General features: G+C 38.9%; 1 protein-coding gene across 1 annotated transcript in view; it reads left to right on the forward strand.

The window, feature by feature from the left end:
- The window catches only part of CFAP97 (cilia and flagella associated protein 97), a 44059-nt gene that overhangs the window by 15913 nt on the left and 14005 nt on the right, over positions 1–14141 (forward strand). Inside the window, exon 4 of the mRNA XM_054028875.1 lies at positions 10772–11040. Within this exon, the coding sequence (XP_053884850.1) occupies positions 10772–11040 (269 nt within the window). The remainder of the gene's footprint in view (positions 1–10771; positions 11041–14141) is intronic.

Here is a 14141-nt window from a genome sequence, read left to right on the forward strand (position 1 = left end):
AAAATAGTTCTTAATGTTCTTACAATCACCAAGATTGATTAGAGATCTTAACCAGTCTTTTAAAATAAAAATTTGGGTGTTACAACTAAGGATAAAATTTGCCTTTAAGTTTCTACTCCTTACCTTCAGTTTGTAGTTTGGAGAATGCATTTGTCCACCTCCTGAGTGGTGCTGGCCGGTGTGAATTCAAATTCTGTGCTTAATATCTGCATTGATTTCTTATTAGTTTCCAGGTTATATTCAAGATTCTGTCATTGATCTTTAGTCCTAAATGATCTGGAATCCAGTTATGTGAGACAGTGCCCAATTTCTATGTCAGCAAAGATCTTCTAGCTAATTTTTAAAAGTATGAACATTATGTGATTAGCTGCTGGACTGTCTCATTTGAGAACTCTGTGCCTTTAGAGTCTAGTGATCTTATGTGAGGCTTGTTTGTATGGTTTAGTGTTTGTTTTTGTATTCTTTCTAGATAGCCCATCTGATTTGTGTGTTAATCTCTGTAACCACTGCAGCAGGTACACCTCTACCCCGATATAACGCGACCCGATATAACACGAATTCAGATATAACCCGGTAAAGCAGTGCTCCAGGGGGGCGGGGCTGCGCACTCCGGTGGATCAAAGCAAGTTCAATATAACGCGGTAAGATTTTTTGGCTCCCGAGGACAGCGTTCTATTGAGGTAGAGGTGTACTATAGAAATGAGTAAAATAAATATAAAAACTAAGGGCTGTGTCTGTCTAAAATCATGATTATTAATTCTGATAAGAAAAACAAATATCTTCTTGATGTCTTCAAGGATAAACTGGGTAAAATTTCAAGACTCACCCACTTTCTCAAGTTATATATGGCAGGGAGTGGAAGGAGGCATAGCACTCCAACCTTGTCAAAAGACTTTTTCGGGCAGTCTTTGTCCCTTTCTTGACTCTCCTTCTGCCCTCCAGTGAGTCCAAGTGCACTTTCACTTGGCAGCACCTCTCTAAAGCACTATATAAATGCTAAATAGTGTGGTGTGATATATGATGTGGTTCATACTTTTAAAAAAAATTCAGCTCACATTTGAGATTACTTACGGCATTCCATTATGAAGCAGAACTGATGTCATTATGCAGATTATCCATTATGACATGCTGAGTGTAAGAGTTACCATTAGCATTTCAGTGCTGGACAGATCATGTCCATACTGTATGAGATTTTAAATACATCAGTATGAGGAAGATCCCAGGCCATTCACTACTGAAGGAGAACAGGTAAGAGAGCAAATTGATCATATTTCAGAAAATGTTTAAATACAATTTTAAAAAATAAACCCATAACGTAGGTGGGAGGGGAAATATGGGAGTTTAAACAGGTGGTCTTCATCTACATGTTAATATAGAATGGGGCTTTGATTGTTTGGGCCAAATTTAGAGATTGTGAATTCTGTGGCAGGATCTCTCAACATCGGTTTGCACAGTGGCAAGCCCAAGAGGGACCCAATCCGGAATGATGCCTTTTGGTGCTAATTTGATATAAATACTCAGCTTAGTAAATTTGTGTGTGTCATTTTCTCCACTTTCCATGGGGAAGCTGTATTCACTGTGACAGTGCTTGTGATTCCACAAACCGCGTTACATCAGTCCAACATTACATAGTGCATAGTACATATAGTTTTCCTATTTAAGAATTTCATACATGGACTTTACTTCTGTTTTGCTCATGTATCAGACTCTAATCTTAAATACTTTATAGAAAATTAGAATAAGATCTAAAGTATTAAATTAATGGAGATATCCTATCTCCTAGAACTGGAAGGGACCTTGAAAGTTAGTCCTTCACTAGCAGGACCAAGTACTGATCTTGCCCCAGATCCCTAAGTGGCCCCCTCAAGGATTGAACTCACAACCCTGGGTTTAGCAGGCCAATGCTCAAACCACTGAGCTATCCCTCCCACCACTATAATTTTAAAATTTGAAACCATAAATGTGTGAGATGCATTATCTTTTCTGTTGTAGTCTGAGTAATCTGTAAACAAATTTATCAAACAGGAAATAATAAAATATACTGTTGACAAAATGGATAGGTAAGAATACTTTCAGCATCGTCTGAAAAAGGATTTCCATATCTACTCTCCATGCCCCAACTAGCTCTGGAATTTGGGGGATTTTTCTTGTGCTAGTTTTCTGGACCCTACTTCTATCTAGTGTTGGTTGTCACTGAAAGGCGCTAAGATTCCACAGATAAGAGATGAATTGAGCACAGGAGTGGGAGCTAGGAACTCCAGAGTTCTAACCTCCACTATACTACTGACTTGCTCTATGGCCTCAGGCAAGTCACTTGATCCTCTATAGGTCAAAGTTTGTGCTGACTTATGCCAGGTGTATCTCCACTGAAGTCGAATGAATGAATGAATGAATGAAATAGTAATGAGGTAAAACATTACAGAATTTGACCCTTTGTTTCCTCATCTGTTTCCTCATTTGTTAAACCAGGTTGATACCAACTGGGTTGCTGTGAGGATTAATCAATAAATTCCTTCTTGTGTATTCTCTATTAACTTAGTATGGGACACAGAATGATGCAGTGAATAGGGTATTGAATTGACAGTTGGGAGACCTGGACTCTATCCTTGGCGCTGCCACTGATCTGCTACATGTCCTTTGGCAAGTCATTCAATTTCTCCTCTGCCTCAGATACGTCATCAGTAAAATAGGGATTATATGTACATTATCTGAGCTTGGTATCATTACTATGTAACTAAACAGCCCACTGGCTTCAAACAAACTAGTATGGAAAACTGTAAGGTGGTGCAAACTTGACTACATTCAACTGAACACATTGCAACTGTGTTTACCCTTTGCTGTGGTCTCTTCTCCAGAAAACAGAATTTATCTTTGCATAATCAAAGGTTCAAGACCTATTCCTAGGGCTTCTCCATTCATGTATATGGTAGATGTTCCCAGCCATGCTGAGCAAGTGCATTTGCTGGATGATAGTGGTTTGAGTCTGTTAAGCAAGACTAGCATTCCTACATCCAAATTAAAACAGACCACTTAAAAAAAAATTATACTCTTAGATTTAAAAATCACTAGTTTCATCAGATCAGGTTTGTGCAGGGTTGGAGGTAAAAGGGCATTAATCAGGTTACATTATGAATATTTTGAAAAGCTAGAAACTTTAGGATCTCTTCTTAAATTTTAAAAGAAAGAAATGTAGACTTCCCTAAAAATCTATGGAAATATGCATATTTTCTGATGTCTGAAGGGTTTTTATTGTCTTCCTTGTAAGATGAATGAATAAACATCAACTTTGTTTCTGAAGGTGTTTAATCATGCAAGGTTTATCATTCAAACACATTTCCTTTTTCTCATTGATACAATCCATATAAAATCAATTGTCTAGAAAATATTTTTGTTCGATATATTACAAGAAGTATGGATTTAGACTGATAGGATCAAATGTTTATGTAGGATATGTATTTAATCTTTGTATATCCTTTAATTTGTATTATACATGTGACAATGGAACAGAGTAAAATAGAATACCTGGCAAGTCCTGAAGTATAAGTGTTGGTACAAGCATTGATGCAACGTAATTCCCTACTTGGACTGGAGAGACTGGTGTAGAGATACTTACTTGTGCTGAGGCGGCAAATTAAATCACGTAAGACAGCTAAATCAACTCTACCACCGTACTCTAACTTGCTAGGCTCAATAATTATCTCCTATATTTTATTTAAGAGGTTGGATTTTTATTCTGCTAGATCATCTGAATGTTTAAGAATTGCTGAATTTTTTTTATTGCTATCATTATCTGTGGTTCTAGGTTTAAAAGTCAGCCTTCTCTTCATGGAAATCATTGAAGGCACTTACTACCAAAACATCTCTTTCAGTGTTTCACCTGTAAGAGGAAATTAGAAATGTACTCTGCATGACTCTATACGTGCAAGTACTGCTATTTGTTAATCAGAAACTAAACTGGGTATATCAAAATTTCAGAAATTGAAAAATATTTTCAGACCACTTTAACCTTTACACATCTTACATAAATACATTTCAGTCTAGAAAAGGTCTCAAAGCAATCATTAGTTATTCAGATTAAGAAATCAGGTGAGTAGGCTTGTCTAAGGAGCTCTGTTTTGCATGTCTGAGCACTAGTATTATTTTGTAAGGCCTGATCTACAAATAAAGTTGCAGTGATTTAACTAAATCAATGCAACAATGCACCTTTAGTTTAACTGGTTTAACTGGCATAATTTCTGTTTGTGGATAAGCCCTGTCAGTTTCTAGAGGTGAACTTTGGAGAGGGAAGTGTATGGAAGGGGATACGATCTCTGGAACGCCTGTTTACAGTCCACCAAACCCAGAATTTCATGACCTTTGGGGCATGATACAAGGCAAATTTGTTTAACCTAACTTTTGATTAATTGGCAGGGGATTGGAAGAGAGGCTGACATTTTGAGGCCATGCTGACTGGCCACTTGTGGTACCTAAATGTCTTTGATAGGCCTGTTACTAATTAACAAAAAGTGAGCCTATCAAAAATCTTCCTGTGGATTATGTTATGGAGAAAATGATCTCATTCACATCAGCCTCTCAATGAACTTTCAGTGTTGTCTTTAAATTAAATCCATTCCCTTAAATCCCCTTTTCACTTTCACTCTACCTTTAGTAATTTATTTTTCAGCATTCCCTTTTCTTGCATCCTTTCCAGTTAGCTCCTTCCCATGGAGAGCGGGGTATTCTTGTGGTTAAGGCCCTGTACTGGGATTCAGGAGCTCTGGTTTCTATATTTGGGTCTGCTACAGACTTTCTGTATGACCTTGATCAGATAATTTAATTTGTGTTTTTTGGTTCACTACTCCACAGAACTATTGTAAGGATAATTAAATTAATGTTTATGAGCACCATAAAAAAAACCTATAATAGTCAACACCCCTTCGTTTTTCTGTCAAAATCTCCCTTGACAACCACAGAGTTCTCCTTGCCAGTCGGTCATGTCCCCTATAATGTTTCTTCCCCGCCCCCCTTTCATATTTTCTCCTTCCTCTCCACCCCCAAGGAACAAAGCCTTGGTTTTCATGTTTCTGCCTATTGGTAGTCATATAACAGAGGACATTACTCTGGTCATAACCTAGGCCCTGATCTTGCAATGGAGTTAGTGCAACTGAACCCTTATGCCTTGCAAAATGCCATTTGAAGTAGGGGTTCACCCATTTGATTGGTGTGAAGTATCTGAGCCCTAGATCAGACTTTACTGCACTGGTCTGTATAGTATAAAATAGTGGATAGTCATTCTAACTATCCAAAGAATGAAGTTAAGAAAAGGAGTAGTGAGAGGGGCATATCACAAACTTGTAATAACTTGAAATCTTATCTGGTTAAATGTTAGCTGCAAATATCTTATTAAATATTCAGATAAATTTATTCAACCAGCTGTATAACTGGTTGAATAAACACAATCATAAGAACTGCCATGCTGGGTAAGGCCAAGAGTCTATCTAGCAGAGTATTCTGTCTGGCCAGTACCAGACCTTCAGGGAGCGTGTACAAAGCAGAACAGGGTACCAGGAAAGGGGAAGGGAAGTGTGATATGTTGCTTCTAACACATGTTCCCATGGGTCAGCTGGGGTCACCCTTATCAACCCTGCTCCTGCACTTCATTAAATAGTTCCTCCCCATATTGATTTTCAGTGTAGTTTAGTAAGGTGTGATTTTTAGTGAGATTATGCTGTATTATCAGGTTGGGTAGGGACAAGCATTTAATTTGTAGTGCTAAGGTTGCTAATGTTTTGCTCTCATGAGGAAATATGTATGTATTTTTTCCTTGACTAAATATTTAATCTTTACTGTGCTCCATAGGGACTGTATAATAGAACAAGACTGGGATTATTTACCCATTTCAAGAAACTAAGGCACTCTCAGTTAGAAGATGCTCTCTGTGTAGAGGCTTCAATCAATGAAGGGTTGAGATGCGTAAGTGCCATTTATCATGGTATTAGTAGGTTCCAAAATTTACGTTAGGAAAGAGCTCTGAAGTTATTTTATTACTCAATAAATTAAGTAGATTGTGCATTCAATCTGTCACAGTGACTCAGGCTGTTCTTTAACAACTATGAAAGTGAGAACTAACTGTGAAATTTCTAACCCAGTTGTGTTTCTTTGTGCAGGCCGCACCATAAGCTGTACTGGGAAGAAATGTACACTGGTCATAGACAACTAAGAGCCATGAATTTGTGATGATATCCTCCACAGAAAAAAAGATGGCTGATGAGTAGCGAAAGATTTTAAGACAGGATTTCCTTGAGGAAATCTTGTCTGATTGTAGCACAGACACTACCACCTCAGAACCCTACTGCAAAACTCATGGGCCTTGTGTGGCTCAACATGTCAAGGTGTGGAAAATGGTTTGTTTTTGGCAGCCCAAAAGTCTGCCATTAAGAGGTAACATTGAGTAGCACTTCATAGCAGAACTTTTCCCTAGTGAGATTCCACAGCTTTTCCCCTTTCTGGGTCACTAGCTGTTCCTTTACAGTGTTTGTGCACCTGCTATACTACTGTCAGCAACCTAATATCCTTAAGAGTCATAAACAGGCTGGTAACAGAATTGAGCTCCATATTACAGCATTAATAATAGTGAGACCACCTAGATCCAATAGCCTGGGGAAGTGGAGCAGAGCTTCTCTCCAGGTTGCAAATGGAATAGCTCATGTTAATGGTGAGGTAGTGATGGTGGCCAAGGCATTGGTGATGTAAATGGAGAAGGATGGAAGGAAGATACAGTGGAAAGAATGGAAGAAAAGAGGCAGGGAGTAACTGGAAGCTGAGGAATCAGGGAGAGAAGAGGAGGGGGAAAAGGCACAAAAGAGAAAATGACAGAAGGAAAGAGAGAAGAGAATAAAACTGAAAGGGAAGAAACAGGTTTATAGTTTGTAAAATGAACCAGTAAATGAAACTTAGATGAATAAATCCATCGGAGGATATCAAACTGGTACAATGCATGTAAATTTATGTAAATATGTATTAGTTGCCCCAGGGTTCTTAGCAAGATGCCAGTCCAGCTCTGTGCTGTAGAAGTTGCACACTATTCCCTCCATAAGACTTCTGAAATAAATATAGGGTGATGCAGCTCCTGTATACCACTTCCACGTAAACAGTTGGTCGAGAGGCTTTTTGGATCCCCTAAGGCAATCCTGAAAGCATTTGCAGACCAGTACTAAGTGGACTGAGACTGGTATTTGCGTCACCTCATACCTTCATTACTTTTTTTTCACCACTACATTCCTTATGCTTTTAAGGATTTATCAGAGTAGTAGAGAGATCTGTGAAGGCAGAAGATAAGTGAAGTAATGAGACTTATGCATATTGGTCTCTAAGGATCTCAAAAAGCTTGATGAAGTTTATTAACTATATATGTAGGAATTGCTTTACTCTCCATTGGAGTACAGCCATCTTTGGGGTGAATTGTGACAAATGTTGTGTAGCATTACTGTGTTCTGCTATTCCAGTTAGGACATGAAGTAAAGAATCCTGTGTTTAATTATGGTATTACTTGTTTTACCATAATAGGAGCTCTAGTCATGGGCCAGGGTCACACTGTGCTAGGTGGTGTACAACAGAGCAAAAAAAGATAGTCCTTGCCTCAAAGAGCTTACAATCTAAACATAAGACAAGAGACAACGGATACAGACAGAAGTGGGGGAATACAAGGAAACAATGATACAAACAGACAGGGGAGTACAAGGAAACAGTATTGGTCAGCGTGAAAGGTCATGGTCTCAGCGCACCAAGGGCCTAACTGTTGTCAGGTTTTTTTATAGGCATCACAGCAAAGGAGAGTTTTGAGAAGAGTTATAAAGATTGATAATGAGGTAGCTTTGCAGATACTTTTAGGAAGCCCCTCCCAAGCAGGAGGGGCAGCATAAGAGAAAGCACAAGGATATTTGTTTTGAAAATTTAACAAGTGGGTGACAGAGAGTAACCTCATGGGCTGATCAGAGAAGAGCAGGGTTGCAATGAGAAATGACGCAGAGGAAGTGGCTGTGGCATAGTTCCCCTCTTAGCCATCAGTTATTTTCACTGGGTAAAATTGCTAATAGTTGGGCTGAACAGTGGAGCCTCAGAACCTGGAGTCTGCAACAGGCTGAAGACCGTGTGGTGGAGAGAGACAACGCAGACAAAGCAGCAGCAGCAGTGAGGCGTCCCCTATCCAGCAACTGTAGAGCTGTAATTACTCATCTCTGTGCAAGGAGATGGAGGTACCACATGATTGGAGCAGTGTGGTAAGAGATGGAATTGAAAATACCCAAGTGGAATTTGAGTAGTTGACCAATAATAACACTTCCTTCCTGTGTGATATTGTGTGGGATCTTCAGTAAGAAGTATTCAGGGGCTGAATATCTTCTTCTGGGAATCAGTTGAAAACTTTTTCTCACAGTAACCTGGTTTTCCCTCTTGGATCCCATCCAAGTGCTGACCTTGCCTACCTTATGAAATCATAAGAAGTATGGCTGTAGGGGATAAGGAGCAGTAGGTGAAATCATTTGTCTTCAACATCTTTGGAGTAATAAAGTTAGCAATTGTGTACGTTTGTCATCCATGATATGTAACAAATCTCTTTTACAGACTATTTTCCAAGTGACTAGTGTCTCTCTTCCAAGTACCTTCATGTTCTGCAGCTTTTGCTCGGCATGTTCCTACAGGGATATATTTGATATTGTTGTGTTAAGGAAGAGCACTGCCACTTTATTTTTCCACATGAATCATGTAGCCTAGGTATTCTTAGTTTGTTCCTTTTTGTCTTCTGTAGGTTTATCTGGATGAGTCACATCCCAGATCTTATCTTTGAATGACTTTGGTAAATGATTGTACTTCAGTTCTGTTTATAAACGAAGTACTAAGTTGCAAAGATGTTTTTCAAAGCTTATTAATGTGTTATGTGGACACTTGGTCTTCAGTAGTTTTGCATTGTAGTACATATCACATGGTAATTTGCATACCATCTTGACAAGTTGACTAAACTGTCTTTCCTGATGTGACCTGTCTTGCAGTTAGTGTTGCTGAAGTTCAGTTCTTACATTTATCAGAGGTTCTTCTGGCTTGGTCAAGTTCAGTTGTTCCTATGGGAACTGTTTGGATTTGAATGAAAGCTTTTCTGGTTCATTGCGAGTGTGAGCACTTATGCCAAGTTTTCCAAAAGTGACTAGGGATTTTGAGTGCCTTCGTTTTTGAGAACCTAACTTGAAATACCTTAAAGGAGCCTGATTTTTTTACAAAGGTGGTGCTCAGTATTTGCTGAAAATCATGCTCTTTTGGTGGAATGGCATCAAAAACCAGACATCCAATAATAACTTTTGAGAGGCTTGGCCTTTAATGCTAATTACCTTTTCACCTGGAACCAAATATTTCCCATCCAAGAAATTGCCCATTTTAAAAATGCCAAATCTGCCTTGGCATATTGAAGTACTCTGAGGTGTAAATTGTGTGTGTTTTCAAGCTTCACCTTTGCTCTATGCTGCCACATCCCTATTTTAATTCTTTGTTTATTATTGACTATTTAAATACTTCCAGGCCAGGTTCTTCTCTTTTCTCCATTATTTGTTTTAAAGTGGCCATACATTTATTTACTTATTTCTCTCTCTCTAACAAGGATCCTTTGTAAAACTCTTCTGTTTGGGAGTCCTGTACCAAATTCATAATAATCTTCGGAAATACATGTTGTCTCCTTGTTCCAGTGCTGTGTTCTCTAGTTCCTGTATTCCTCACAAAGGCAACTGCTCCTGTATCCAAAATGTGATTCTAGCCCAATTGCACAATTGGGACTGAGATTTTACAGAACTTTGTACATGTTGGGAGCAAACACTGTGTCAACATCTAAAACTTCATTTTAGCTTAATCGATGGTGCCATGGGGCAGTTTCTAGCCCTGGCTTTCCTGAAACTGCATTAAAACTGCTAGAAAACTTCTGTGAGGCTTATGTTAGTATCACAAATGCTACTGCACTTCTGTGCCACCAATCACCTGTGTTCAGTGCTATGGTAGTATGCTATTAACAGTAAACACACATGCATATATGTGATTACTGTGACATCTGTGATGATCGTTGGTGCCACAATAACTATAGCGAAGATAGTTGTTCCTCTAGCTAAAGTCTTCCCAGACTATACTTTATCACTGGACAAGGGAGTGTAGGAGCATGTATGTAAAGGTACAGAGCAGTAGGTTCTTGGCTGCCTGGAGCCTTGCTTGTGCTGATAACCGTCAAAAGGAAATACTGCTGATTTGTATCCATAACAGAGTCTACTTTGCTCTTTGCTCTACCTTGTTAAAGTATCTACAACATACATGCAGTATATTTGCATACTGATGGATCTTTTGAATATTGAGGTAACGTTTTAACGCCTGAACCTGAGAGGTAAGTACTCAGCACAACTCAGCCCCATGTCAGTGGGAGTCGCAGGTGCTTAACACCTTTCAGGCACAGGTCTTAAGTGTGACTCTTCTTCAGTTTAAAACAGAGAGGGGGAGAAAACATGATGGCTAACATTTTCTAACTAAATAAGTGGCATGATTTGCTGAGGTACCAGGCAGCTCCCATTAAAATAATATGTTGATGGTGCTTGACAGTAATGAAAATAAGGCCATTTATTTAGGTATCTAAATGCTGAACTGCAGTCCCACATGTTCAAAAATTCTGACTTATTTATTGATAGAGCTAGAAAAATCATAGTAATGTAAAATTATTTGCACGTAGTGTCTTTCATCTATGTTCGTTTTTGCTTTTATGTTTTTAAAGCTTTTCTACATTTGGAGAAAAAGGAACAGCAACAACTCGTCATTGATCAGCCAACTCCAGGGTCAAGGAAAAATTACTCTTTCACAAATGAGGAAGTAAGACAAATTGATCGGGAAAACCAAAGGCTGTTAAAAGAATTGTCCAGACAATCTGCAAAGCCAAGGAGCAAAAGTGCCACTCTGAAGAAACCTGCTGGCCTGCCACCTAAGTTGTACCATAGTGCTCTCAACAGGCAAAAGGAGCAGCAAAGGATTGAAAGAGAGAATCTGGTAAGTTTAAAAAGTATTGTTTTGAATCAATATAGAGGGAAAGGCTGCTTGATATCAGATGGGCCACTATTAAAGGTTGCCAAGCTAATAAGACAGCACTTGAAGTGTCTCTTTAGTTTTTTAAACTTTTATTATATTAAGGCCAGAATAAACGTTGTTGAAATAACTGACAGCCTTATGTAGTTAGGCAGGAGTGTGAAATAATATCCTAGGTATTGTATGACCTCCATCTCTATAGTATCTGAACACGCAGTATGTACATATATTTGTAAGAAAAATATATCATCTTACTTTGACAAAACAGTCGTTTTTTCAGTATGTGAAATGGATTTAAAACTATATGGCTTTTCTTTCCTGTAGAAATGTTCCACTTGAGGGAAACAGCTTCTATTTAAATCTAGTTAATGTACCCTCAGTTCTGGGTGGCAGATTAAGTAGACTAAACTAACTCAGCACGTTTATCTACATGCTGACAACAAAACCCATTAAGTATATTGATATACAAAGAATAAATCGTATGACATACCTGAATCAGAAATAACTGTGTGTGTAACCTGCCATCATTTTCAATATCTGTAGCTCTCTGCTTGTCCCATTATGTTGAACCTATATACAGTAACTCCTCACTTAAAGTGGTCCCGGTTAACGTTTTTACGTTGCTGATCAATTGGAGAACATGCTCGTTTAAAGTTGCACAATGCTCCCTTATAATGTTGTTTGGCAGCCGCCTGCTTTGTCCACTACTTGCAGGAAGAGCAGCCCATTGGAGCTAGCTGGTGGGGGCTTGGAACCAGGGTGAACTGGAAGCCACCCTATCAGCTCCCCGCTCCCCTAAGTTCCTTGTGCGGCAGCCGTCCAGCAGGCTATCAATTGCTGGGCAGTTCAGCAGTCCCTCCCCCCACTGCCATGTGATGCTCCTGCCCTCTGCCTTGGAGCTGCTCCCGGGAGCCTCCTGCTTGCTGTGCACTAGGAGGATAAGAGGGGGGGGCTAATGTCAGGGTGTTCCCCCTCCCTCCCCGCTCCTGTATTTCCATCTCCATAGAGCGGGGAGAGGAGGGAACACAAAACAGGGCTCAGGACGGAGGGAGATTGCCTTTTTAAGTAGATCAGCAAGTTGAGACAGGAGCTGCTGCCAGCAATGTACCTAGAATGGAGTCAGAGTACTTAAAGGGGCAATGCATCTCTCTCTCTCTCTCGCACACATACAGTGTGTGTCTCTGTCTCTCTCTGCCATGCTATCTCCCCTCCCTCCATTCATGCTGCTTTGTAGAGTGTGAAGCTACATTAACAACAATGTGTTAACCCTTGAGGGCTCAGCCAAGTGCTAGTTCATCATTTAGCAGTAAGGCATTCCCTGGGAAATATTCTACCCTCTGACTTCACCACCTCAACCAAGCTTCACAATCATCATTTCTGTGTATAGTATTAAATTGTTTGTTTAAAACTTATAGTGTGTGCACGTGCGCACACACACACACAGAGTATAAGTTTTAAACAAACAATTTAATACTGTTAAGCGAATCCAATTTCACACACACACACGTGTGTGTGTGTGTGTCTGTCTGTGTGTATATATGTGTGTGTGTGTGTGTGTGTGTGTGTATGTATAATTATAAAATAAAATCTTTTGTCTGGCGAAAAATATTTCTCTATAACCTAGCCCCCCCCCCCCCCCCCATTTACATTAATTCTTATGGGGTAATTGGATTCACTTAACATCGTTTCGCTTAAAGTAGCATTTTTCAGGAACATAACTACAACGTTAAGCAAGGAGTCACTGTAGTAACGCATTTTAGTGACATATACGAATCCAGTTTCAATTGTAATAGGATATTGCTTCAGCTGGTCAAATAGTAAAATATTTTAAAAATTATATACAAGTGCAGAGTTTCGTTTATAATGACTTGTGGTCAAATTATAGCACAAAGCATTATATCTCAAATTCATATGCATTATTCACTATTTGTTCACCTGCTTAAAATGTGTTAGGCAGCAGAAATAGTAACATGTAGTGTGTGTGATCAGCTACACTTCTCAGGTAACAACAGAAGCAAACAAAACATAGTCTGAAAATTTTCATTCAGATTGTTCTGTGAATACTAGCAAATAGTGAATACATTCAGAGAAAATTGAAATTGGTTTGGCTGATTTGTTAACCAAAAAAGGGGGACACTTTCTAAAATTGTCTATTTTAAGTGTATACTTTCCTTTGATCACTTCCAGTTTTAATAGCTATGACTGAGATACAAACACTTCCTGGAGATTTAGTGACCAGTGTAATTTCACTGTGAAGAATTTGGCATAAGCACAAGTTACAGATGTGTGGTGCTCATGGTTGTCATCTTGAAAAAATCATCTTGATAAAAGTTTCAGAGCGACAGAATACCACATATCTAAACTTTGCATAGTCTCTTAATTTTGTTTGTTGCTTATTTGGAATAGGACCCTACTCAAGTTTTTGTGGTCCCTTTTTAGGTACATTGCAATAAGATTTCCTTAAGCCCATCAGCTTCTCAGTTGTAAGCTTAGATTCTTCTGCCTGCCACTGTAGCTGGAGTTCCCATATCTTTGACAAATTTAGTAGTTCTTCTCAGGATCTTCTCCAGAGTTTGTATGTTTTCTAGGCAGGCATGGTGCTGAAAATCGGATGCCATGTTCCAGGTAGACCCCAGTCACTACATGATACACTGTTATAATTTGCCTTTTTTCTTAACTAAACATTGTGCCAATTAGTCTCTTTTACCACCTATGATGCACTTCTGTCTTTGTTACTGCTAACTTGAATCCACAAGTACCTTTCTTTGTCAGTATTACCCAACAATTTATTGCCTTAGAATCTTTGGTATCAAAAGTGAATGACTTCATATTTGCATACTCTAAGACTCAATTAGCCATTTCATAGATTACTCCCTTAATGTGTGGTAAATATTTCTGAAGATGTTACTGATGTTTGCTTTTAGCCCAAGAAGAAAAGTACCACAAATATTCATTGTTCATATGCTTCTGTACAGTAGTTATCCCTTAGAGCAGCGGTTCTCAACCAGGGGTATGCAGAGGTCTTCCAGGGGGAATATCAACTCATCTAGATATTTGCCTAGTTT

Source organism: Malaclemys terrapin, chromosome 5 (genome assembly GCF_027887155.1).
Source record: "Malaclemys terrapin pileata isolate rMalTer1 chromosome 5, rMalTer1.hap1, whole genome shotgun sequence".
In the NCBI taxonomy this organism is placed as follows: Eukaryota; Metazoa; Chordata; order Testudines; family Emydidae; genus Malaclemys; species Malaclemys terrapin.